This window comes from Salvia splendens, chromosome 1 (assembly GCF_004379255.2).
Source record: "Salvia splendens isolate huo1 chromosome 1, SspV2, whole genome shotgun sequence".
In the NCBI taxonomy this organism is placed as follows: domain Eukaryota; kingdom Viridiplantae; phylum Streptophyta; class Magnoliopsida; order Lamiales; family Lamiaceae; genus Salvia; species Salvia splendens.
This window is the reverse complement of record NC_056032.1, coordinates 13,760,571-13,788,164: the sequence shown is the minus strand read 5'-3', so window position 1 is coordinate 13,788,164 and position 27,594 is coordinate 13,760,571. Positions and strand designations below refer to the sequence as shown.

The 27,594-nt window shown below is 38.9% G+C and overlaps 2 protein-coding genes and 1 pseudogene across 2 annotated transcripts; all 3 read right to left on the bottom strand.

The window, feature by feature from the left end:
- Positions 1-1,290: 1,290 nt before the first annotated feature.
- On the bottom strand, positions 1,291-3,992 carry LOC121799884 (annotated as a pseudogene).
- Positions 3,993-7,570: 3,578 nt separating this feature from the next.
- On the bottom strand, positions 7,571-9,579 carry LOC121797684 (aluminum-activated malate transporter 2-like). The gene is made up of 6 exons (XM_042196342.1): positions 9,306-9,579; positions 9,087-9,227; positions 8,741-9,013; positions 8,499-8,605; positions 8,278-8,421; positions 7,571-8,203 (listed from the first exon to the last, which is right to left on the bottom strand). The coding sequence occupies exons 1-6, from the start codon at positions 9,571-9,573 to the stop codon at positions 7,793-7,795; spliced, it is 1,344 nt and encodes a 447-aa protein (XP_042052276.1). The 5' UTR covers positions 9,574-9,579; the 3' UTR covers positions 7,571-7,792.
- Positions 9,580-14,489: 4,910 nt separating this feature from the next.
- On the bottom strand, positions 14,490-27,025 carry LOC121803833 (aluminum-activated malate transporter 2-like). Its single transcript, XM_042203426.1, has 4 exons — positions 26,693-27,025; positions 26,496-26,636; positions 15,446-15,546; positions 14,490-15,225 (listed from the first exon to the last, which is right to left on the bottom strand). Exons 1-4 carry the CDS (start codon positions 26,736-26,738, stop codon positions 14,668-14,670), a joined length of 846 nt encoding a protein of 281 aa, XP_042059360.1. The 5' UTR covers positions 26,739-27,025; the 3' UTR covers positions 14,490-14,667.
- Between the last annotated feature and the right edge of the window lie 569 nt (positions 27,026-27,594).

Genomic DNA, 27,594 nt, shown 5'->3' with positions numbered 1-27,594 from the left:
ATCAATTTTGTTGTAAACAAGGCAAGTCAATACATGGCAGAACCATTAGACACATATTGGAGAGTTGTGAAGATAATTTTGAGATATCTCTCAGGAACCTTAGATTATGGTATTCAGATTAGAAAGTCTACTGGTGAGATTTCAGCCTTCTCAGATTCAGATTGGGCAGTTGATATAGATGATAGGAGATCTACCACTGGAGTTGTGCCTATCATGGAAGAAATCTTGTATCATGGTGTGTCAAAAAACAAACTATGGTAGCTAGATCTAGCACAAAGGCTGAATATAGAAGCTTAGCTCAAGCAGCTGCAGAGGTGACTTGGCTATCCTCAATGCTTGGTGAGTAGAAGATCAAGAAGAAAGGCAACCCAATGATTTGGGTGGATAACATGAGTGCCTTGCTTTAACATCAAATCATGTGCTTCATGCAAGAACTAAGCACATTGAGTTGGATATGCATTTTGTTCGTGACAAAGTTCTGAGTAAAGAACTTGAATTAAGACGTGCCAACTGCTGATCAGATTGCAGATATATTCACTAAACCCTTCAGCCTTCAACCCTTCGTGAAGCTAAGACAAAGACTAGGTGTGATATCTTTAGCCTCACTTGGTTTGAGGGGGCGTGTTAGAAGTGATAGCAAAAGTGATCCAGCCACTGTGTGTAATGTCAAGTTGTCTAGCCTTGATGATCAACGTGTAAGTGTAGCATGTGGTGCACGAGAGAAACCAATCACCAACCTAACACGAGCTAAAGTTGAGAATGAGCCAAAAGTGACAGCTAAGGTGGAGGACCCTTGTACTTGGAGAGACGTGTTGATCAAAGGATTGAAGAAGAAAGATGATTTGCAGAGTTAGTTCTGATTAAGGTTGTAAACATGTTTTAATCTTGTACTGAGTAGATTAGAGTAATATTCTAGATAGTTCGAATATGGAGTATATGTATGTGTTCTTGGAACTTTGTTTGAATCAATGAAATACAACTTCTCTCTCAACACATTTTTAGCATATTGTTGTTCATCTTTCTTCTTCATGGATTCCGCAGCATGTAGTCATATTTTCAATTTCGAACCTCGAATATAGCATCCCAAAAAATAATTCTTGGTTAAATCGAAATAGGGATTTTTTTTATTGAATAACCATACTATTAGTAATATATTTTCTTGACATGTCAACAACCCTAAAAATTGTCAATCGATAGTTGAACGTTGTTTTCCTTTGGCTTTACACTATCCAAAGATTATTTCACAAATCAATGTGTATGATTATGAAACAAATCACATTCAAGTTCCAGTCACAAACATATGAATTCACTTTTTAAGAGAGAAATCTGCATTGCTAGTGGTGTGATTGTGAAGGAGCATCCAAAGCAGCAACCGTCTTCCTCTTTCCAGCTCCTGACCAACTCTGGAATAGGCATCCCCGACCTAGTGCTAGAGCACCGGCTCATCCCCTCGTGCGGTCTCCACCAACTGTGCCAGCACGCTCACCGCGTACCCCATGTCAGCGCGCCGACTAGGATCCTTCACCGTGCAATGCCCCGTCAGCTCAGCAACCGCCATTATGCTATCATGCCCATCCTCATCCACATTCAAAGCAGGATCCACACAGGCCAGCAGAATTGCCCTGTCCTCTTTTATCCTCCAGAACCAATCCACCAAATACTGCTTCTCCTCCAGTCTCTGCTCGTCCACCGCCACTAGCCCCGTCACCAGCTTCATCAGTATCACTCCAAAGCTGAACACATCCACCTTCGTAGTGATCTTCCTCGTCACTACAAAAAAGCTCATAAATTAGATCTTATTTTATAAGATTCTACAAAACTGAAAGTTCAACCTATAAATTTTGATGCACACCAGCGTATTCGGGGGCGAGGTAGCCAAACGTTCCCGCCAGCCTGGTGGCGAAGGATGTCCCTGTGTCGAAGGCCAGCTTCACCAATCCAAAATCAGAGACCTTGGTGCGAACTCATGATCCAGGAGGATGTTGGAGGACTTGAGATCGCGGTGGATGAAGGTATAATGCGCCATGGAATGCAAGTACTCAACCCCTTTAGCAACATCAAGAGCAATTATGAGCCTTTTACACCAAGATAGAGGCTCTAAATGCATCATCTCCCAATAGAAAAGGTGTCTGCTTAAAGCGCCTTGAGGCATGTACTCATAAACCAGAAGCCTCTCGTTTCCCTCCCCAGTATAGCCTAGGAGGGAGACGAGATGGCGGTGGCGGACAGAGGAGAGGACTGCAATCTCTGTTTGGAATTCGCTTGTCCCCTTGTCGCTCATCACCCTGGATTCCATCCTCTTAACAGCCAGCATAGTGCCATCTTCGAGCTTCCCCTTGTAGACGACACCAAAGCCTCCTCTCCCCAAGACGTTCTCCTGCACGAAATTGTCTGTCACTTCGCGCAGTGATGAGAGGGAGAAATTTGGATTGGTGCTGGCCTCAAGAGTCTGGATCCCACCAGTAGCCTCTTTGGCAGAGGATTCCACATCACCATTTTTGCGACGTCTTCTCTTCATAAAACAGAAAATGATTGCAAGAACTGCAACAAGAGTGAGTAGTGCAGCAGAAGCCAAAATGATTCCGAATCTTGATTTTGTCGAATGTGAAACATTACCATCAACATCAACTTCAACAAAAGAATCAACATCACTTGTTCCATGAGGACTTGGAGAAGAGGGAGTATCATAAACTACCTTAACATTGGTAGGGAATTTAGGAAGTGGCACCTCCAAATTATTGCCTCTTAAATCCAACAGCCTATGTGATCTCAACATAGTTAAATTCTGTGGGAGTCTGCCCTGCAAATAGTTGCCTTCCAAGTGAATCTCCACAAGTGAAGATAGGAGGGAAAGCGAAGGGCTAACCTTGTCATTAAGCATCATATTCTTCATGTTCACAACAGAAACCTCCTTCCTCGGGTTGCAAGAAATCCCCCACCACGGCCCTGCACACGGATCATTCCCCTTCCACTCAGAGGCAAGCGCAACCGGATACTCCACAGATTTGAGAAATTCCAAAAGCGCGTTAACTTGTGGGTCACACTGCAAACCAGGGTCGGATTGACAGAACGAATTTGAGGCATACGAAACTTTAGCAGCCCCAAGCCTAGGCATTGTCCCCATGAACATGTTATTGCTCAAATCCACTATTTGGAGGTTTAAACGGGCCAACCCCGGAGGAATTAGGCCAACGAGCTGATTTCCATTCAGATTGAGCTCTCTCAACGACGTTAGAGAGCCAATGCTTTCAGGAATGGGCCCTGTGAATTGATTCCCATGTAGCCATAACGTAGTTAACAAAACCATGCTCCCAATCATACCTATGGAGCCATTCATCCCACCATGATCTTGATTATTCAGCCACAGAATCTGCAGCAACGAGCCATAGAAGCTCGGGGGAATCTCACCACTGAGACTATTAGACGACAGCATCAACGAACTGAGAGACGAAAGCTTCCCGAAAAAGGAAGGAATCTCCCCAAGTAGGTTGCAAGAGGAGCAAGAAAAGTTCACCAAACGCGTGCAGTCGGCTAGATCAGTCAGTATAGACCATCCGAAGCTCTGATTGAAAGGATTGCTATCCAATGCTAGAACCATCACATTGCTTAATCCGCGGAAGAAATCAAGAGGGATTGTTTCAAATTGATTCAAATTCAAGTACGCATACTGCAAATTGGACAAGCCACTAAATGAGGGAAGATTTCCATTGAAACGGTTGTTCTGCAATCCAATGTTCTTGAGCTGGCTGAGCTGATTGAGATTCGGGGGCAACGGGCCCTTGAGCCCGAGGCCCTGAACCTGAATCGCGGTGACTCTGCCGTTGGAGCAGCCAAACAGGGGGCCCGCATGGATCTCTCCCTGTGTTAGGCCATTTGAGAAGATCTGGATTTTCCAAACCCTTTTTAAAATCACTCAGAATCTTGAAATCGTTGGGATTTGTGACGGCATTGGCACATCCAAGAAGGAAAAATAGGAGCACCAGTCTTTTCATTACATCAAATTTATCCGGACATTATATGGTTGGTAATAATGCGACATGAAGTGATCAAGAAATTAAGGTGAGGCGAACCTTGGTGATGAGTGATGAGCTATGACATGCATGCAGATTTGAACAATTATTGGATTGGTGGAGAGTGTTGATTTTTGGGGAAAAAGAGAAGGGTGAGATGCGGTGGATTTTGCTTGGTTTCGGTTTCTTGTTTAGGGGTTTTGAAATTGAATGCTCAAAACCTAAACTCGATTTGTGCATAAATTCTATAGCGATCACTCCTCGTTTCGAGTTTGAGTTGTTTTCATCATTTTTACGAATATATTTCTCGAGCAAAATTATAATTTTGTTAAATGAAAGTATATTGGTGTATTCTTAGTCATATGATAGTAGTAGCAAAATTACTAATTACTAACGTAATGCACTAATGCTAATCCGTATATATGCGTTAATCAAATTGTGTGTGTAACGCACACTGTTCTATTTTCCGGCAAAGGAATTAATTTAGGTATCATTATTTGATTAAATATTTAATATACTAAGTCGGTAAAAAGTATTTAATCTTTTCAACTAATTTCTTAACGAAATAGACTTTTAAAGGAGTAAATTTTGAGAAAAAAGATACAGCACGTTGAAAAGTAACCAAGGCAAAAAAAACATCCGTTGCCGGGAATCGAACGCAGGTCTCCTGGGTGAAAGCCAGATATCCAAACCACTGGACGAGAACGGAATTGCTTATAGCTTCGTATAATTATTAATATAATTATATCTTGATACAACAGTTTCGCTGTTTTGGTACACTTCAACACCGGCTGGGTGTTAATGTTTTACTCCCTCCGTCCGCCATTAGGAATCTCATTTCTAGGCGGCACGGGTTTTAAAAAATTAAGAAAAATTGGTGGAAAAAAGTTAGTGGAATATAAATCCCACTTGTATATATTAGTTTTAAATGAAATGTAAGTGGAATGAGTTAGTGGACGGTGGGACCCTATTACCATTTATGGTAAAAGTGAACCGAGACTCCTATTCGCGGACGGACTAAAATAGCAAAATGAGACTCCTATTTGTGGACGGAGGGAGTAAAAGACAGAGAGATGAAAAGATAATAAAATAAGAAAGGGTAAAGTAAGTGAGAAGAAATGAGTTTACTTTTACTAAAAAAAGAAAATTACTTCACTACCACGGAACGTACCAAAATGACAAAATGACGAATAATTATTAATGTCAATTTAGTCGATTTATGTTACATTAAACTAATTTTAAATAAAAATAATGGTCGCATCTATTTATATTCGTATGAAACATTTCCTAAAGCTATAGAATAAAATCTTATTCCATAGTTTTGAAATAATACAATACTATAGGCATTGATATATAATGGGTACAATAGATTAATTGCAGATTTGGTACTAATACTTGTAAAGGTACTAATCCATAATACTCATAAAACATTATTTGAAGTCACTAATCATTGATTATATTTATGTTGTCTACCAACTTCGAGGTTTGTCTTGTCATAATTCCATGTGGAAGAACGTGGATGAGGCAAGGCAAGACATATGTGGGAAGAATATAAATGAGTGGCTTAACTTTGTTTTGTTGGTAGCAGATTGTAGAGACATAATTAAACAACTTTTCGGTCTTGCAATTTCAACTGTCAGCACCGGCCTTTGACACCATTTCTGTCCTTTTCATACTTGCTCTCCAATTTATTCAACTCATAGAGTTATAAATTTGTTATCCATGATTTACTGGGACACTAATTAATTTTTCCTTTTAATCATTTCGATCCTATTACTAATATTTATGAAACCAAAATGTCGTTAATAGTCGCAACTGCTAATTATTTTTATCAATTCAAATAAAACCCTTCCCTCCCAATTACCTGCCATCCAATTTTTCTAATACTTGTATTAGTAGTATAATTAATGGTGTTGGATACTCCATACTAATTTATTTCATTTTAACTAGCTTATTAACAGCCGTTCTACATGCCCTCTTTTATGTGTGATTTGTTTTTTTTAAACCTACTCAAAAGATCGACTTTATTTGTGTGTTGATCAATTGATGTTGTTTAATAAGTAAGGACCATCTTCATCAGAACCGACAGAAAAAGAGAGATGATTATTTTTTAATTAATTTTAATTTTATTACAATTTTAACAATATAATATACCTGTGTATGCTCACTTGACAAAATTTATAGTACTTCCTTCGTCTTCACTAAGTTGAGTCAAAACTTTTAAGCACGAAGATTAAAAAATTGTGTTAAAAATAGGAGAGAGAAATAAAATATAAAAAATAAAGAAAAAGTAAAGTAGATGATAAAATAAAATAAGAGGAATTAGATACTTTATTTTTTATTAAAAAAATAACTCAACTTATTAGAATATCTCAAAAAGGAATACGAGTAAATTTAAATAGGTATACCTTTAAATAGCTATACAAGGTCATCACAGTAGTTATACGAGTGTCAGTTGTAAAATGTTATCACACTAGTACGTTAGTACAATTTTACCATTTCAGTTGTACAATGTCATCACACTAGTTTAAATTTATTACATCAATTAATTATACACACTAATTATATACACTATAATCACGTCAGTTTGTACAATGTCATCACACCAATATAATGTCATTTACAATACCATCAAGGAGTATTATTTGACAAAATTCATATTTATAAAACTGCAATTAAAATTTCGTTAGGATTCTTAGAAAATTATATACGCACTACATTTACAAAAGGTGTTATACTATGAGATGGAAAGACATTTTAGAAATTTGAAGTATTAAAGGAGTAGTTGAATGTAATAATGTTGATTTGCATTTTATAAAAAGGGAAATATGAATATGACCTTTTAATAGTCCCTACATCTACTATTTATAGTCTCATTTATTGTATTAAATAGAAAGAAAAAAAATATTTTAATATATTAACTGAAAGAAATAAAATATAATTGAAGTAATAACGGAGAAAGAGACGAGAAAGTGTAATTAAATGTATTAATGATGATTTGCTTTTTATAAAAAGGGAAAATATGATTTTAATACTATCAGTGTATGCCTTTTATAGTGTCAAGGACAAATTTAAGAAACTGTTTGACGAGGTAAAAACAAAACGAGAAAATGAGTTAGTGGAATGCAGATCTCACTTTTATAGTAGTATATCGATTTTACAATAAAATGCGACTCTAATGATTTGGGTGAATAGTGGGGTCCACTTACATAAAATGGGAAATACAACTTTATATCGCAGACATCCCAAAATGATAAAATAAGACATTTTTTTCACGGACAGATGAAATAGAATGAACTAAAAAGAAAAGTGAGACTTTTTTTTCAGACGAAGTAAATATTTAATTTGATTATATATCTTTTATAAAAATAATTAAAATAAAAAGTTAATGCAAATTTTAAAATTTTGATTTATTTAGGAAAGATATGGTTTCTATAATAATTAAATGATACTCCATTTCATAAGATGAAAAAAGAAATTATCAAAATTGATGTTGTGTTAAAATAAAATAAATTTTCTTTTTGCATCGAATATTAACCAATCGTTAACCAACACATACATTTTTGTTATCAATATAAAAGGACGATGGTATTATAAATCTCTAAACAAAAATTTGAACGTCCACAACGAAAATAGTAGTAGTGAGAATCAATAGATCAAAATGTATAGAATGCTTCCTCAAAACATCCAAAATTCTTTAGTACTAGGAGTTCAAGTAGTACTATACAACACAAAATGATTGTATATTTATTTGCTAAAGTCTAGGAATTCATAAACACTCATCACTCAACTAAAATATTAATATGGGATCCTTCAATACTAGGAGTTCTCTGCATTTTGTCGAAGCTTATCTCTCTCTTGACCTCGCGGTCAACCTTCTTGAATCTGGCCGACGAGGCGAGTTTGGCAACGGCCTCGTCGATCTTCATCGTACACCCCACTACTTCGATCAGCAGCGAAGCCACCGCAACTGCGGGAACTACGTCGAGAAAGTCGGCATCGGACCAGAGCCCGGTTTTCATCAAGGCCTTGAGCTTCGCAGCAGCAGATTTCGCATTCACAACGTGGATGTCACGTGATGGGGAGCATGTCATTGTCTGAATCCCCATTGCTACCTCTCTCAGCGCAGAGCTGCTCTCTAAGATTATCTTCTTGCAAGCTTCTTTAATCTTTTCCCGATGCTGTAATGGCGTCTGCACCAATACGTACTAATTGGTTTAACTTTTTAAATTACACCAATCCTAATTAAAAAATAATTTAATTTTACCTGCACATCTGAGTTGAGATAAGAATTTAGTGCCTCAATCTTGTATGCACATTGTCTAGTGAGAGAGCCAATTTGGACATATTGGTGCCATGGGTGTCGGTACCTAAATTTACCGTGTCTCGGCTCCCATTTCGCAAAATTTACCTAACGTCAAAAAATATAACAGTGTTAGATGTTAAAATTAAATTGACCATTATTTAATATAGGTAAAAACAACGCACCAAGGAGTCCTCGACGCCTTTAGAGTTGAGAACAGATTTGTAATCATTGAGCAACGCCTGGTTTTTGTCATCTTTCGCTTCTTCTTGGAAGTAAACTCGTCCAAAAACTACATTATTTTAGTAACGAAAACGCACTCGTCAAACAACAGCTGGGACATTTAAAACGACAACAAAGAACTCAATAAAACCACAGCACAGAACTGATTAATTAATAAATTACTGCACTAAAAAGCGAAGCGAACCTTCCAAGAAAGTTCCGAGTTGTTGAATGTTGGAGGCGGTGAGTTTGTGAAGATCTTCACCTGCCCAAACGGGGCATACTAATGAGCAGACCAAAACGGTGGCGCTGCAGCCCACCAAGATGGTGGTCAGCCTCCCATAAGCCATGTCCCAAACCTCCTCGTTTCGATAGCCAGACACAGATATCAGACTGAATGTGAGGATGAATATCAGTAGCCCGTAATCATATCTCGCCCTTATCTTCGGGAAAAATCGACAATATGTAGTCACAACAGCTGCACTTGAAGAAATTAGTTAGTTTAAACAATTATTTCTACTAAAAATGAAGTTGAGTGATTATTAATTTACCTATGACGAAAACAGACAAACCGAGCAAGATGACTTGCACTTTATCGCCGGTATAACTGGCTGCATCGTGAGCCGCAAAACCCAGTGCTCCGCCGAGCAGCGTCGCAATCGCTCTGTTCACCCCTTTTCCAAGCGTTGCTCCTGCAAAATTATAATTTTAAAATTAATCAATACACATAATTAAGTCGTAACGTATATAGCGTCAAATGGAAGACATACCGACGGAGAATTCGAAGACGACGACGACGGTCATGACGGCCCACATTGCGTTAACGCCGAATCCATCGTAGAAGAAGTCGAAATAGTAGAGAAGAGAAACCAATGCTAAGGATAATCCCACTTTGAACGCGTGGACGATCCTTCTCGAATCTTCCTTTGCCAGTCTTCGGGCTTCTGCTCCGACGCCGGTTATCGCATTTCCGATATTTCCCAAAGGGCATTTAATTTGGTTCACCGCTGTCACCTTTTCTTGGTTTTGTGTTTCCATTTTTGCTTCAAGTTGTTAATCGAGTGTTGAATTTGGAGAACAAAGGGTATTTATAGAGTGCGAGACACCCACAGATATCCGTGCGGATGTGTGTGTGAACATTAAATGGATCTTTACAGTAGTTCACCAGAATCAAGTAGTTTACGCGTTTCGTCTCGCCAAAAAATTGTTTTGGATTTTGCTACGCACCGTCGCACACTAGTGAACCAACCACGTTTCCTTTTTGTGCTGAATCAATACAAAAACTTAAATTTTATTTCTATGTTCCCTCATAGTTGAGGCGGAACTTTTTAGCTCGGAGTTAAAAAAAGAGGTTTAGTGTGTTAGTAGAAAGATATAAAAAAGTAAGAGAGACAAAAAAAATTTTAGAGAAAATAGAGGAAAAAGTGAATAAAGCAGAGAATAAAATAGAGAGAGTAAAGAAAGAGTGAAAAAAATAGTATTAATTATTATGTCATATATGAAAATGACTCAACTATGAAGAAATTTTTTAAAACAAAAAAATAATCTATTTTTGAATCAAAGAACAATTTGGTCCGTAACCTTTGCGGAATTTTATACTCCAGTACTTGTTACTATAATGCATTAGAATAAAGATGAATTATGGAGTAAGTATTAAAAAAACATAGTCTAAAAAGGGGTATTATTAATAGAGAAATGATTTAGAGACACGATGGCAATGCGATAATGGGCTAAGTAGTCATTTTAAATAGAATTTCATTTCTTATTAAATTAATATTTTGTAAATATACATTCTTGTCCCTGCAGCCGTTATCTCTTCTTATTAAGATGAATGAGATTTGCTACCCCTATGATTATGCCATAGTCCTAATAAGCGGCGGAACCAGACCCAGAAAATTATGGGGCATAATTTAATATTTTAATATTAAATATTTGATTTAATATTATTTTTAATAATAAAATAAATAATATTATATTAATATTAAGTAGCACTAACTTCGTTAATAAAATATAAACATGCATTAGCTTGCAAATATGTATTATTCATGCAAAAATATAAAATTATTGTAAATGTTATATACATTCAAAATCATCGTAAATATTATATACAAAAGTGAAATAAGTAGAGCAGTAAATATTTAGATTTCAAAAATATTTAAAAGTTTATTTTGTTACATAGAGAATAATTAAGATGCATGAATCACAAATTATAAGTACTTTAGGACAAAAATATATTAACACAAGATTAAAAATTATTTTAACTAAAGAATAAATATAACAACATAATATATGCAAATTAGTAAAAGTTTAGATTTCATAAAGTATTTAAAGGTATTATTTTGATAATAAGAAGAAACATGAATTGATAAAATAAAAATGTAAAAAATGAAAAAAAATATGCACTTGTTAAGGATTGAACCCTAGACAATTTAGTTAAAAATCTAACAACCAAACGACCAGCCGACCACATTTTATACGAATTTTATTGAAAACAAATTGATTTCTACACTCCACGGAAGGGGCGGATATGCTATTTTCGACTAGATTCAAGGGAAAGGTCCGAACGACCGGGAGGGGGCGACCCCCCAGATCCGCCAATGGTCCTAATACTTTCGTATTAAATAATTAGTTACAACAAATCTCCATTTGATAATTCTATTGGTTAAAAGTTGATTGTGATTCATTTGAAATTCGAAAATGTTGATAAGTTAAATTGATTAATTTTTGGTTTAGAATAATTAATAAAACCAATATTAATACAAAATAATCAAACATTTAATAATAAGTTAATTGAAGATATACCATGCAAAATGAAATAAATTAATAAAGTCATACATGGGTTTTTTTTAATCCAAATTACGGTATTAATTAGTCCAGGATATATCTTTCAAACTAACTCTATCATAATTAAATTTTATAAGTAGTTTATTTTCTCCTTTTCTTTATAGAGGAGTATTAGAGTTTTAAGCTCATTATGAAATAAATTAAAATTTGATTAAGGACTTTCGTTACGAGTTTACGATATTGATTTGAATTCTTTACTTTTTAAAGTTTAATTTCTATAAAGTGTTTTTAGAGCGTTACAGTCGAACTTTGTTAAAAAAAATTAATCACATATTTTTAACTCATTTATTTAATATTTTAAGCTATGTAGTTGGTATTTTTTCTTTTATGCTATTAAAATATTAGAGTTCTTAAGTCGGATAAAAAAAATAATAATCACATATTTTTAACTCATTTATTTAATATTTTAAGCTATGTAGTTGGTATTTTGTCTTTTATGTTATTAAATCATTAGAGTTCTTAAGTCAATTCTTAATATCATGAAACAAATTAAAATTTGATACATGATATATTAATACTGACTGAGTTTACGTATTTGTTTTCAAAAAATTTATAATTTTTATTTTAACTATTTACTTTTCAAATTCTAATTTCATTTAATTCTTATTTTTTAGTAGAACATTGTAAATGAATGTATCTATTAATCCAAGAACAAAAATATTAATTTTTGGAGTAATTTTTATACAATGATGAAGTGCAACTTAATTGATAACATGCTTCCAACTGATATGTCAACGGGTTTGAGTCATCGTATGATAAATGCAAAACGACTATTGATCTTTTAAAAGCAATACCTTCCATTGATCATAACAATAATTTTTATTCACAAAAATAATAGTATGGAGTAATTTTTATTCAAAATAATGATATTTTATATTACAATAATAATTTTTATTAGTAAGAAGAATAACTTTTATTAGTAAAAAACATTAACTTTTACTCGGAAGAATTATAATTTTAGTCATATATAATATCTTTAATATATTAAAGTAATAGAGTAACTTTTATAAAAAAAAAGTAAATTATATTTTAAAGCAATAAGCTTTAATTTTATATTTGAAAAATCATATGAGCTCTTTCTCGTAAAAAATATGTGGGTTTTAAAAATTACTTATTTAATTGATAAAGTTTATACTGTTAAGTAAGTATGCAAAGAATAAAAAGAAAATCAAATTGTCGCACCATTCCATAAAATTATAATTAAGACTTAAAATACTCTAATTAAAACTATGGATACAATAAATACTAGCTAGTTTAACTTTCATAATCTAAGCTATCTTTCTAAAATAACATTAGGGTATATAAGTCAAAATATAAATTATATTTATGGCAAAATGACATAGGGGCATTATGGCATAGAGACATTATGTCTCTAAATCACAACCCTTCCAAAAAAAATGACAATTTTTTTATACTCCGCCTTATGTAGTTGGAGTTGAACATTTAATTGTTCAGTTCATCTGTTTTACATTTACCATATATTATGCATTATAAACTATTATTCGATTAGACAAATAGTAATGAATGTTATACTCCCTATATTCGATTAGACAAATAGTAATGAATGTTATTTCGTCCACCAATAAATTTTTCATTTTGTCATTTATAATTTTGATAATACACCTCATATTCCACTAAGTTTATCTTACTCATATTTCATTATGTTGTGATAAAAGGGTTTGATCGATCCCCACGGAAAAATATTATATGGAGTAGTATTATGGTGTGATGAGAGGATTCGACTAGTCCCCGTGCGGGAGAAATGCTATGTGACATAATGAGATGAGTTTTTGATCGGTTATCATGGGGGAAAAATATTACTCCAAATTCGACATCATTTTTTTGTGTATATTCCAAATTCATAATCCAAATTATTAAAATAATAATACAGTATTCATGGATGGACCACCTAGTGTCCGCTTCTATTCAACCAATTTCTAAATTATCTGAACCTTCGCTTTTTAATCTCGACGATATTTATTCACAAGGTATAACAATGATGTAAATCATGGGCGGACTTACATGTAATGAGGGAGGGGTTTTAGCCCCTAATGAATCCAATTTTTTTATTTTTTTCTATTAAAAAATTTCTTCATATTTTGTGGAGTATATATTACTATATAAAATCCCCCTAATAATAATTTAAATTAGCTGAAAATTTATTTTTAAATAAAATTTTGAAAATTTAACCTCTACTCATGTTTATTTCTACGTACCAAACCAAAACATATCATGACTCACAAACCTATAGTTTCTGTTCCAATGTGGATTAAAGCTTGGGTATGAATCAATTGAATCCAATGGCAAAATCTATGACGCCTGCGATCACTAATCCATCAACGAAATTAAAAAAAAAAATCATCTTCTTGGGGAACCTACGAGGTCCGATTCATAATTTCATACAACCTCTCAAATTTACAATTTCATCATTTTATATGCTACTACGAATGAAAGCCCTACATCGAAATTCTATGTTACGTGTTTATTTCGCCGATTCAGCGTTAAATGTCATAAAATATTGAATAAATAAAATCTTCTACTTTCTTCTTTAAAGTGTACGACTTATCACTTATAAATGAAGTTAATTATATCTTCTACTATTAGTAATAGGTATGGACATAAGATTGTTTGGTTTTAATATGAATACAACTTGGGAAGTTAAGTTTAATTTGAAACAAATCTAGCTATTATACAATTCCTTTTTTCTGTCACTTGGATGTATAGATGTGCTTAGGAGGTCAAAAGTATCATGCCATAAGAGATCCTAAAGGGGAATTGGACAAGTTCTATTGAAAAGATTGTTTTACCCTTTTATTGAATCCCATACACCTCTATTGATTCAGTTAGGATTAAACCGAAAAACTGAACTAAAAAAATGAATAAATCGAAAAAAATACGGAGTATATATTAATATATATATAATTTATTTTGTTTTATATATACTAATATAATATAAATATATAATATAAAATTAATAGAATATATATAATACATATTATATAAAATATATTAAAAGAATATATATTATATATATGATATAATATATTTAAATTAATAGAATAAATATATATAATATTATATTTAAAATATAATTAGGTTTTTCGGTTTTTTTTTCACCCGAACCGAACCAAAAAACCGAAAAAACAGAACCGAATTTCAAAATTTCGATTTGGTTCGGCTCGGATATTCGATTTTCGATTTTTTTTTCACCCCTACGTGCTTGCATAGTGAACTACGATTCATGTTTATATTTTCCATCACATAGCTAATCGTAGTAGTACTAATTAATCACTCAAACACAATGTTAACACTAAGCGATGCTTCAATACTTGGGATCCTCTTCACCTTTTCTAGGCTGGCCAACCTGTTCATCTCTGGGTTGGGCTTCTTGAACTTCACCTTCGTCGCTAGCACCTCAACGGAGTCAGCTATCTTTACCGTGCAAGTGACAATCTCGATCAGCAACGAGGCCACTGTCACCACTGGGATTATATCGAGGAATTCAATGTCGTGCCAAAGCTCAGTTTTGAGTATGGCCTTCAGTGTCTTGGCCGCAACTTTAGCGTCCATAATGTGTTTCTCGCTTGACAAAGGGCATGTCATTGTCTGAAGCCCGATTGCGACATCCGTGAGAGCTAAACTGCATTTAGTGCTAATCTTAGTGCATAAGTCTTGGATCGTTGTACGAAGCTCTAATGGCGTCTGCACGTCCGAGTTGAGGTAACAATTGAGTGCGTCAATCTTGTATGCGCATTCACGGGTTGCGGACCCAATCTTGAGGTACTGGTCCCACGGGTGCCGGTACCGGAACTTGCCGTGCCTTGGCTCCCACCATGCAAAATTGACCTGAACGAGCAATAAATACAATCAGAATGAAGTCAGAGTTGACAATTGAGTTAATACGTATTTCGTTCTAATAAGGTGAGCCTCATTATCTTTTAACAATAATCCAACTACTTTTTTCTATCTTTCTCATATTTATCAATTGCATATTAAAACTTACGTCATTCTCAAATTTTCTAATTTAAGGGACGGGAAAACTATTACTCCATCTAGTAATACTCACCAAAGAGTCTTCAGTGTCTTTAGAGATGAGCACAGTTTTGAAATCTTTGAGTGGTGCTAGATTTTTGTCGTATGATTCTTCGAAGTATACATTCCCAAAACCTGATACAATAGAATGAAATAAACCATGTGTTCAATTGTCTAGTCGTAGAATGATAGTAATACTTTGAACCCATCCTTTAAATTTAAAGTCATTTGCCTATAAACAAAAAATTAAATAAAAGTCACATCAAATATTTGGATCTAACTCAAATTCTCTCAAAAGAAATCCAAGATTGAAAAATGAACATCAATTCCAAGTAACACCCAAGTTTCTCGATGTTGGCAGCAGTGTATCTGTGAAGATCTTTGCCTGCCCAAACGGGGCGCACGAAAATGCAGATCAAAATGGAGACGCAGCCGCCGATCAAGATGGTAGTCAGCCGCCTGTGCGCCATGTCGAAGACGACTTCGGCGCGGTAGCCAGACACCGATATCAGAGAGAACGTTAAGATGAACACCAAAAACGCATAATCGTACCTCGCCCTAACTTTTGGGAAAAATCGACAAAAAGTCGCCACAGCAGCTGCAAATTCCAAACACTTAGTACACCTTTTTTATCCAATTGCACGATTGATGGGATACGAACTAAACAACTAAACAATAATTGCGAGCCCAATAGCAGTGACGGCCCATCAGCCCAAAACCCAAGAAAGAGTATCAGTTCGGCACAACCAAAGAGTTCGGTCACAGCCTATAGCTCGGTAGTATCAGTTCGGCACAACCAAAGAGTTCGGTCACAACCTATAGCTCGGTAAAAGCCGATCTATCGAGCTCAACTCTCAGATCGGCAAAAGCTGATCGGCAAAGTTCAGCAGTTCGGTCTCAGTATTCGACCGAACAAGGAGATAGTGGACCCATGCAGGATCTCCACGACCTCCATTACACCCACGATCTATTTAGTGGTATTAAGCAGTTATCAACCCCCCTACCAGGGCTGCAAACCACGATCTTAGTTCGAATGTATAAATAGAACTTAGATCAGATAGACCAGGGTTAAGTCCTCTAGATCCGGAATCTCATATAGCAAATCAGCATTGTAATCTGTAAGCTAGATCAAGCAATACAAATTTGCCCTCTATTCTTCCCGTGGACGTAGATTTACCTCAGTAAATCGAACCACGTAATTTCCAGTGTTGTGATCTTCATTTATTACTTGCATTTATTCCCATCAAAAATTCGCTAAATCATCACTGGCGCCGTCTGTGGGAATCGAACCCACGACCAAAAAATGCGTACCAGATCACATAATACCCATACTTCCGTCCGTGATGAACGTGAGGAAGCTAGTCCAGCCCGTAGGTCTGGAAAACAGCCTCGGGAGAAATCTGCCTCCAGTTCTCACGGTGAAAGAACAAACCACTCAAAAAGTCATCGCACCGAGCCTCCCCAGCAGCTCGATTTGAATGAGGCTGTCAAGTTGTTCTTGGCTGAGAAGCAGGATGAGTTCTTAACATTCCTGCAAAAGAGCCAGAAGCCGGAGAAGAAAACGGCGGATTCTCCCTCCCCCTCCAGACATGAAAGTCACTACCGCAGTAGTGTCGTATCTTCCAGGAGAAAGAATCCTCACCACCGATATGTTCCTTCTCCTCCTTGTTACCGAAATCACAGGAGAACTCCATCTCCACCATACCGTAGAGATGTCGGATTCGCTATGTATGGAGCGCTGAAGACTCCATTTTCGGATGATATCACCAGAACTCCGTTGCCACAGAATTACCGAACTCCGTCAGTGACTTATGACGGGTTAGTGGATCCTCATGATTTCCTGGGACGCTATCAGTATAATATGGCGAACCAAGGTCTCAATGAGGTTCATATGTGTAAGCTGTTTCCCGAGCTGCTCATCGGGAACGCAAGAAGGTGGTTTGATAGCCTCCCTCAAGGCAGCATTAGATCTTACAGAGATCTAATGGATGCTTTTCATAGGAGGTTCTTCCAGAAAGCTGAAACCCGAATCACTTCGGCTCAGCTGCTTTCTATACGTCAAGGTCGCGATGAAAAGATTAGCGACTTCATGACAAGATTCCACAAGGAATGCCTACAAGTAGATGATCTCAATGATCTACTTGTCATTTCGGCATTCCAAAATGGAATTCTGCCAGGAGCTCTCTACAGAAAGCTCGTTGAATGCAGTCCGCAAACAGCTCAAGAGATGTGGGACATTGCGGACCAGCTTTCTCGTGCTGATGAGGCAGACCGTCGAAAACGGTCTTTAGACAGCTCTTCCAGAGGAGACAAGAGGAAGCCCGATCATAGCGATCAGGGACATCCTCGCCGAACTCCTTTTGAAAGAATTCAAAGGGCACCGGTACAAGACAGATTGGGACCACGTCTCAATCCTGAGAAACCACCCGCTCAGTTCGTACCATTGAACAAGTCGAGAGCGGAAATTTTCGAACTGCATTCTGATATGTTCGGAAAACCAAAGCCGATGACAAAATCGGCCACGCGCCGAAGTCAGGATAAATATTGCTCCTTCCATCAAGACCACGGTCATGATACCGAGGAGTGCCGAAATTTGGCAGCAGATATTGATGTTCTTGTGAAAGCAGGGACGTTAAAAAAATACCAAAGCAAGCCGCCGAAAAAGAATAAGAAACAGATAAGTGCGAACTGCGCTCCTCAGGATCCTAAAAGGCAACAGGATCCCGAAGACGATGACGAGCCGCAATATGATGGAGTGATCCAGACTATTGACGCTCTCCCAGCCGGGAAGACTAAATCGTCTCTAAAATCAGAGCGCAGAGGCTTCAATCGAGAGGAGCTAACACATAAAAGGCTGAAGAAGGAGGAAGTAATTACATTTTCAGATGCAGATCCCGTCCCGGCCATTTCTCCTCATCAAGACGCTATTGTCATTCAAGCTGGAGTGGCAAACAAACTGATCCACAGAGTGTTTGTGGATACAGGAGCGTCGGTTAGCATTCTTTTTAAAGAATGTTTTGATAAACTGGAAGTGGATCCAGCTCGGCTCAGTCCGGCCCCACTTCCTCTGAAAAGTTTCGCCCAGGAGGACACCCGCCCTGAAGGTATTATCAGCCTTCCGATTACGGTAGGAAGAGCGCCTACTAGCTCTAGTACGGTGATCGAGTTTTTTGTGGTAAAAGCTCGATCCCCGTATAACATTATACTGGGAAGAGACTGGCTCAACACAGTTCGGGCCATTTGCTCTACTTATCACCTCACAATCAAGATCCCCACTAAAGGAGGGATAGCAGTCATCCGAGGTGATCAAAAGAGAGCAAAAGAATGTCTGCAGATTGCGCTTAAAAGTGCCGAACAATCAGATCGGCACCATCAAGCATAGCAATCACAGCAGCCGGAGTCAGAGGCAGGCGAAATGAACGAAGTCACACCGGAGCCGAACTCGATGAAAGTTCAGTTATACGAAGATGATCCATCCAGAACGGTCAAGATCGGTTTCGCGGGAACACCTCTACTCCGGGAAAAGACCATCCAGCTCCTCAAAGAGTACAAAGATGTCTTTGCGTGGTCTCCGTTGGACATGACTGGAGTGTCTCCCGAGGTAATTACACATCGGTTAAATATTGATCCTTCAGTCCGGCCTATAAAACAGAAGCAAAGACTCTTTGCGGCAGAAAGAAATCAAGTCATCCATGACGAAGTCCGCCAATTACTGAAAGCGGATGTATTATTTGAAGTAAAATATCCTTCTTGGGTGGCCAATCCTGTGATGATCAAGAAAAAAGAAGGAGGATGGCGGATGTGCATAGATTTTACGGATCTAAATAAGCACTGTCCTAAAGATTGCTACCCCCTTCCCAACATAGATAAAAAAGTAGAAGCTCTGATAGGCTTCGAAATTTTCTGTTTTCTTGATTTGTATAAAGGATACCACCAAGTTTTAATGGATGAGAATGATGCTTCAAAAACGGCTTTCATTACTGACTTCGGTATTTTTGCTTACAAAAAGATGCCATTTGGTTTAAAGAATGCCGGAGCCACATATCAAAGGATGGTAGATAAGCTATTTCGGCACCTGATCGGAAAAGAGGTTGAAGTATATGTTGACGACATAGTTGTTAAAAGCAGAAGCACTTCGGAGTATGAAAACAATCTCAAATCCACTCTCGACGTGCTCAAAAAAGCCAACCTCAAACTCAATCCCCAAAAATGTACCTTTTTGGTAGATTCGGGAAAATTTCTGGGTTGTTGGGTTTCAAAGGAAGGACTCAAGGCAAATCCCCTAAAGGTTCAAGTTGTTCAGAACATGGCAATGCCGAAGTCCATACATGATGTGCAAAGGCTAACTGGATGTCTAGCCGCACTGAATAGATTCCTTTCCCAAGCAGCCGAAAAGCAAATGCCGTTCTTCAATGTTTTGAAGAAGGCACCAAAGTTTGAGTGGGGAGCCGAACAGAAAAAGGCTTTTGACGAACTCAAAAGTTATCTAACCGAACTTCCTACTCTCTCTGCTCCAACAGATGCCGAAGTGATATTCTTATATTTGGCAGCATCAGATCAAACCATTAGCGCGGTGCTTGTACGAGAAGAAGGCCTAAAACAGCGTCCTATCTACTTTACAAGCCGAGCATTAAGAGGCCCCGAAACAAGGTATCAACCTCTGGAAAAAATTGCTCTGGCATTAGTAAATGCAGCAAGGAGACTGCGGCCATATTTCTATGCTCACAAAGTATGCGTCTTAACCGATCTTCCACTTCGGCAAGTTTTGACTAAGCCAGAAGCATCAGGCAGAATTGCCAAGTGGGCCATAGAGTTGGGAGAACATTCAATAGAATATCTACCTCGGAAAGCCATCAAGGGACAAGCCTTGGCAGATTTTCTTGTAGAGGCAAAGTTCGATCAGGCAATCCCTATTATTGCCGAACAGAAAAATCCTACCAATGATGAACTAACACAGCCCCAGAAACCCGAAGTAGAGCCGCCGGACTGTTGGATTGGATTCGTAGATGGAGCTTCGAATAAGACAGGAAGTGGAGCTGGTATTCTACTTATCGCTCCCGACGGACACGAAGTAACTTATTCACTTCGGTTCTTATTCCCAACCACTAATAACGAAGCCGAATACGAAGCCCTTCTTGCCGGACTTCAGTTAGCGCAACATCTACTTGTCAAATCTCTCAAAATTCATTGTGATTCACAAGTCATAGTGAATCACATGCTGGGTACAAGTGAAGCCCGTGGTGAAAGGATGAAAAAATACTTGGACAAAGCGCAAAGTATTAGCCGAAATTTCTCTTATTTTCGGATAATCCACATTCCCAGAGCGGGAAATAGCCGAGCAGATACTTTAAGTAAGTTGGCCTCATATCCGAGCTCAAAGGTGGAGGAATTACCGCACAGAAGCATTGATGAAGCTGAAGTACACTCAGTAACCAGTTCACCAAACTGGATGACGCCAATATTAAAGTATCTAGATCAAGGACAACTGCCCGAGGATAAGAGAGAAGCAAGGAAAATCACATGCCGAGCACGTCGGTATGAACTTCATGAAGGAGTCCTATATAGAAAGTCCTACCTTCAACCGTTATTGCGATGTGTAGGACCAGAAGAGACGGATTACATCCTTAGAGAAGTTCATGAAGGATCTTGCGGTAGCCACATCGGAGCTAGAGCATTAGCTAAAAAAGTTCTGAGATGGGGATATTATTGGCCAACTTTGGTACAAGAAGCAGTACAGCTAGTTAAGAAATGTACGAAATGCCAAATCCATGCAAATATCCCAAGGACGCCGCAGACTGATTTATGTGCTATGCAAAGCCCTTGGCCTTTTATGCAATGGGGCATAGACATAGTAGGACCACTACCACAAGCTCCCCGGCAAATAAAATTCTTGATCGTTGCCGTGGATTACTTCACAAAGTGGGTGGAGGCTGAACCATTAGCTACGATAACAAGCTCAAAGGCATTAGATTTTGTCTGGAAGAACATAGTTTGCCGATTTGGCATACCCCATATCCTCATTTCAGATAATGGGACTCAGTTTACTGACAAAACATTCAAGAATTGGTGCCAAGAGTTGAATATTCAACAGCGGTTCACTTCAGTCTCTCACCCACAAGCAAACGGACAAACGGAAGTAACAAACCGTACTTTGGTGAAAGGATTAAAAACTCGGTTAGAACAAGCCAAAGGACAATGGGTAGAAAATCTTCCTCAAGTCCTATGGTCTTACCGAACTACGCCAAAAACCTCCAATGGTGAAACTCCGTACAGTCTAGTGTACGGCACTGAAGCCGTAATTCCGGTTGAGATCGGCATACCCAGCCCCCGAACTCTTAATTTCTCAACAGAACTGAATGGCGACGGACTGAGAGCCGAACTAGATCTTGCCGAAGAAAGAAGAGAATTGGCCTTCATAAAAGAAGCCAAGTACAAGGAGCAAGTAACCCGGTATTATAACCAAAGGGTGAAAAAGCTGCAGTTTCAAGTGGGAGATCTCGTATTGAGAAACAATGAAGTAAGCCGAGCAGAAAAGCTGGGCAAACTTGAACCCACATGGGAAGGTCCGTATCGGGTGTCAGAAGTCCTGGGAAAAGGGTCTTATAAATTAACCCACATGTCAGGAGAACAAGTACCCCGAACATGGCATATTTCCAACCTCAAGAAGTTCTATTTGTAAGAGACAAGGTCCGGTCAGTCTTGTGTCTAGTTCGGTCCTAGGGTTATGTGCTTTCATATTTTTATTGTTCTTGTGTCTAGTTCGGTCCTAGGGTTATGTGCGTTTTGTCTCTTACAAATGTTACTGAGGTATATTGTTCCTTAAAGGCTGATCCCCTTTTTTTTAGATCATGTATTAAAGACAATTGTGAGTCCAAGCTTCTAAGGAAGATACAAGATTCCACAATTCAGCTTAAGAAACAAGCAATTCGTCTGAAACGAACTGCAATAAGCCGAAAACCACTCCGGTTAACTAGGGAAAGTCCAATCCAAGCGATAAAACTCGCCAAATAAGGACACTAACTAAGTCCGGTCAAAGAAGAGTTTACTTCATAAGACCGAGGACGAGTACAATAAATGAAATAAAAAATCGTTGAACTGTAAATACGCAGTGATAGAAGCGAAATGAAAAAATTTCATTTACTAAGTCTTGTGGGGCATACAATTCCGCTGCCCTACGAGAATGCGTTACACCATTACAAAGGACTATTCTACTGTCTACGATTGCTAAAGTTGAGCCACCTATCCGAAAAATCCTCATGATGCTGAGTTCGGGCGTTCCGAGCAGTTGAAGAATAAGTAGGTGGACGAGATGCTCTGATCGACCTACCGCCTCTTCCCTGAGTCCGGGAAGTTCTAGCACCTCGGCGGCGAAGAGTCTCTTCACGAAGCATTCGCTGATCTTGCTCACTCATATTCACAACTCCTCTACGAACTTCAGGGCGTTCTTGTCTTGACGTTTCCGGTTGCTCCTGAGTCCGTTGCTGATTTAGAGTAGAATTTTGAGTAAGTGGATTAGAGGTTTGAGTTGGAGTGTGAGCATCTGTTAGCGGGAAACGGCTAAGGAATCTCTCGATTGAGGGACGCCGGGAAAGAATGATGTCGTACAGAGAAGCCAAGCGCCGCAATGATTTCACAACTTGTTGGCAAGCCGAGCTCTCCAGCACATTGTTCTTCCGGAGTACATGAAGCTCCTCCCATAGTTCATCAACTTGATTCTGAACTTCAGATATAGTCATTCCCCCGCGCCCGCAGATGAAATCTTCATATGCAGTCCTCTCAGCGATGACAGTATTCAGCTCGGCCTCCAGATCTTTCTTTATGGACTCTAAGTCCTTATTGTTGGACTCCAGCTCCACTAAACGAGCCAAGAGTTCATCATACTTCATCTGGTCATCTATAGCTTTTTTCTCAGCTTCATTTAAAGCCAAAGAGTATAGCCGCTTCCAGTGAAGTACCTCCAGCTCCTTAGAGTTAAGAATACGAAGCAGCTATGTCAGTTCGGCATTTCAGTTTACCGAGCAGGCAGTAAACCACAAGAGGAGTAAAAGAGATTAAGAAAAGCTATAAGGAAGACACGAGTGTAGAAAGAAGAATTTTTTTCATTCACAAGAAAAAATTTACACAAGGAGGGCTTCAAGGCCATTTTACAAATAGAAAGAAAGAAACTAAACTAAGAGAAGGGAGACGAAATCATACTCCGCCAGTTTCGTCTCCGGCTTCCCTGTGGGTTTCAGCTTCTTTCTCCTTGTCAACCTCGGTCTCAGCCTCGGCCTCCCTCCTCCCTCCCTCCTGCTCGGCGCCCCCATCGCCGATCTGCTGCACCTCTTGCTCGGCGTGCCCGTCGCCGGTCTGCTGATCCTTCTGCTCGGTCTCCTTGCCGGCCTCATTTTCTTGCTCACCCTCTTCTTTGAAAATTGAAGCGGGTGAAACAGGCCCCAAGGAGGCAAAGATGGCCTCCATGTTCTCGTCACGGTCAGCACGGCAATTACGGACTCGTTCAGCAGAAAGCAGGACCGATGAAGACGCAAGCTCCTCAAGGAGCGGCAGGCTCTGGAGACGCGCTGCAATCTCTCGGCCATACAGCGGCAAGACGACTTCGGGTTCCTGCTCAACATTATCGGTCATCAATTTCAGCAGATCACCGATAAGGGCCGAAAATTGATTGCTCAAAAAGAGTTTCTCCGTGTAAACACGGAGAGCCTCCCCCTGAGCAACCACGGCAGCCGCCTCCCTCTGTTTCGACCGCTCTCTCTGGATGATGAGCTGGTCTTTGGCACGCTGGGCTTCATCCTGAGCCGAGATCATAGCGGCCCTTGCCTTCTCAAAGTCTGTCCGAGCCTGTTCGGCCTGGTGACGAGCAGCATTCAAATTCCTCTGCATCTCATCATAATCGCTGGACGCTTTAGAGAGTTCAACTGTGACGAGTTTGCAGAGCATATTGTTCCTCTGAAAATGGAAAAAGGAAAAAGTCAACAGAGGGGCCACAAAAAAAATATACGAAAGAAGCAAAGCCAGAAAATCAAGAAGAAAATTCACCTCTACAAAGTCCTTTGGCCATAAAAAGGGCTCAGAGATATGTTCCGAAGTGGCCGTAACCACTCCTGATCCATAACCCCCCTGGACAATGTCTCTCTCTGGCGCTTTTGGGGGTTTCTGAGTCTTCGCCTTCCCCCTTGCCGAGGTCGATCCCGGCTTTTTTGGATCCGAAGACTGACTCGAAGAGGTCTTCTGCCTCTTCGGATTCTTCTCGGCATCGGACGCCGAGCTGGTGGTTTTCGGTTTCTCCGGCTCCTTTGATTCGGAGGATTTGCGACCAAGCCTGCTTAGCATGTTCACTGCCAAAAAGCAAGAAAACAAAGTTAGTTTTCGCCGCTAAAGCAGTAAAGCATAAAAAAGAAATCCTCACCCTCAGTCTCTTCGTCCGAAGACGAGGAGTCGAACACGAAGTCACCCTTGACGAGCTCAGATTCCAAATACTGTTTCCTAATCATGGGAATCTTATTGAGCCCGCCCTCGAGCTCGTCCAACGGTTCTACCCGAGGATGAGGAATTACGGACTTCGGCCCTCTCCAGGAAAAGTCCGGAGCCGCTGTCCTATTGTAAAAAAATAAGCGATTTTTCCACATCGGCCATTTGGTTTTACAGAAGGCTCTAAAGGGCTGTAAAGGGATCAAGTAAAACCAGGATCCCTTTCTCTTAAACTGAAAGAAATTAAGGATTGCCCTCAGAGACAGATCCTTTTCTAGTCTACGCAGCTCGGCAGCAAAGGCCGATAAGTGCCTCCAAGAATTTGGAGTCACCTGACCTAAAGGAAGTTGGAAAAAATCAAGAAGCTCTACAAAGGCGGGGGGAAGAGGGAAACGAAGCCCGCATTCTAAGCAGGCTTCGTAAACGGTGGCATAACCCTCCGGCGGCGAGTTAGCCCTATGAGTGTCGTCGGGAATCACCACTAACCCCCCAGGAAGAAAATATTTTCTGTGTAAGGATATCACAGTATCCTTACTCAAAATGCTGTGAAAATATTCTACCGTCTTCTCCCCGGACTTTTTCCGGTCAGAAGATCCCTTACCCCCCTTCCTACCACTACCTGATTCAGAAACAGTTTCAGAAGAAGAAGACATGATTCTTACTCTTTGATGGTCGAAAGTCTCTGAAGAAATTTTTGAAGAAGCGGAAGAAAATTTTACGAAAAAGAGAGAGAATGCAGAAGAAATAATCGCAAAAGTTTTCCAATGATGAAGAAAGGAAATATTTATCAGATTCGCAGAGGCGTTTCAAATTCGTCGCACCGTTTCAAATCCCACTTTTTCTGGGTTCTCTGGCCGGATTTGCTGTCACATTTAATGCAGACACGTGCAGAGCACGTCCCCTGACGTCAGCCTCCCCCTTACACTTATCCAAAATGCCGAAGTGATTCACTTCGCTTTTCGGGGGGGGTGGTGATGGGATACGAACTAAACAACTAAACAATAATTGCGAGCCCAATAGCAGTGACGGCCCATCAGCCCAAAACCCAAGAAAGAGTATCAGTTCGGCACAACCAAAGAGTTCGGTCACAGCCTATAGCTCGGTAGTATCAGTTCGGCACAACCAAAGAGTTCGGTCACAACCTATAGCTCGGTAAAAGCCGATCTATCGAGCTCAACTCTCAGATCGGCAAAAGCTGATCGGCAAAGTTCAGCAGTTCGGTCTCAGTATTCGACCGAACAAGGAGATAGTGGACCCATGCAGGATCTCCACGACCTCCATTACACCCACGATCTATTTAGTGGTATTAAGCAGTTATCAACCCCCCTACCAGGGCTGCAAACCACGATCTTAGTTCGAATGTATAAATAGAACTTAGATCAGATAGACCAGGGTTAAGTCCTCTAGATCCGGAATCTCATATAGCAAATCAGCATTGTAATCTGTAAGCTAGATCAAGCAATACAAATTTGCCCTCTATTCTTCCCGTGGACGTAGATTTACCTCAGTAAATCGAACCACGTAATTTCCAGTGTTGTGATCTTCATTTATTACTTGCATTTATTCCCATCAAAAATTCGCTAAATCATCAACGATGATTATCTGAATTTAGTTACCTATTACGCAAAGAGACAGGGCGATCAAACCGACCTCCACTTTCGCCGGCGTCAGATTGGCCAAATCGTGCGCCGCCATACCTAGAGCTCCGCCTAGCAAGGTCGCAATTGCTCTGTTGACACCTTTTCCCAGCGTTGCTCCTGAAAATTAATCAGTTAACAATCGACCGAAAGTGAAATTTGAAGAAGATTCTTACCGACGGAGAATTCGAAGACGACGACGACGGTCATGACGGCCCACATTGCGTTAACGCCGAATCCAGCGAAGAAGAAGTCGAAGTGGTAGAGAAGAGAAATCGCAGATATCGCTAATCCGACTTTGAAGGCGTGGACGACTCTTCTAGGATCTTCTTTGACTAATCTCTTGGCTTCTTTTCGACGCTGCTAATTGTGTTACGGATCTTGTCTAACCGCCCCTTCACTCTCTGCATCACGGATGCCTTTTCTTGAGTTTCCGCCTCCATTTTCACTAAATATTTGGGTGTTTTTATTTTTCAGTAAATATTTGGGTGTTTTTATTGGGTTGGAAGATTGTGGCGGGTGATTTTATAGAATAGGAGATTGTGTTCAATTACAGCTTGCACTATAGTATTCTGTGTATATCAGGTTAGTTTAAAAATGATTACCTCATTACAAAATTTTATTTTCGATTACATCACTTTTTAGTTTGGTGCCTTTAATTTACTTACACCGGTAATCTAGTCTTAAGAATTGGGTTACATAGTATTATGCTCGGGGTTTTCCGAGTCCATATAACAAGGATTGTGTTCAATTACAGCACTAAAAGTTTTGATTACTCATGGAAGTATTACAAAATTAATTATTTACAGTACAAGATTGATGGGGACTTTTACAAAATTTAGTTATTTACAGCACAAGATTGATACAGTACAAGATTGATGGGGACTTTTACAAAATTTAGTTATTTACAGCACAAGATTGATAGTATGATACGGACTCTTTACAAAATTTTATTTCAGAGCAATCTCCAATAAGAAAAGGTAAATGGAAGAGATATAGTATTATCTAAGTATTTATCTTCTCAAAAATTGAAATATATCATTCTAAAAAGTAATACATTCCAAAATAAAAAGTTATA

Coding starts and splice junctions, on each gene's coding strand:
- LOC121803833 (XM_042203426.1), bottom strand. CDS start 26,738: ATGTGGGCCGTCATGACCGTCGTCGTCGTCTTCGAATTCTCCGTCG. Junction 26,637..26,692: donor CGTCTTCGAATTCTCCGTCG/GTAAGAATCTTC, acceptor ATTAATTTTCAG/GAGCAACGCTGGGAAAAGGT. Junction 15,547..26,495: donor CCTGTCTCTTTGCGTAATAG/GTAACTAAATTC, acceptor CTATTGTATCAG/GTTTTGGGAATGTATACTTC.
- LOC121797684 (XM_042196342.1), bottom strand. CDS start 9,573: ATGGAAACACAAAACCAAGAAAAGGTGACAGCGGTGAACCAAATTAAA. Junction 9,228..9,305: donor CGTCTTCGAATTCTCCGTCG/GTATGTCTTCCA, acceptor ATAATTTTGCAG/GAGCAACGCTTGGAAAAGGG. Junction 8,204..8,277: donor ATCTCAACTCAGATGTGCAG/GTAAAATTAAAT, acceptor GTATTGGTGCAG/ACGCCATTACAGCATCGGGA.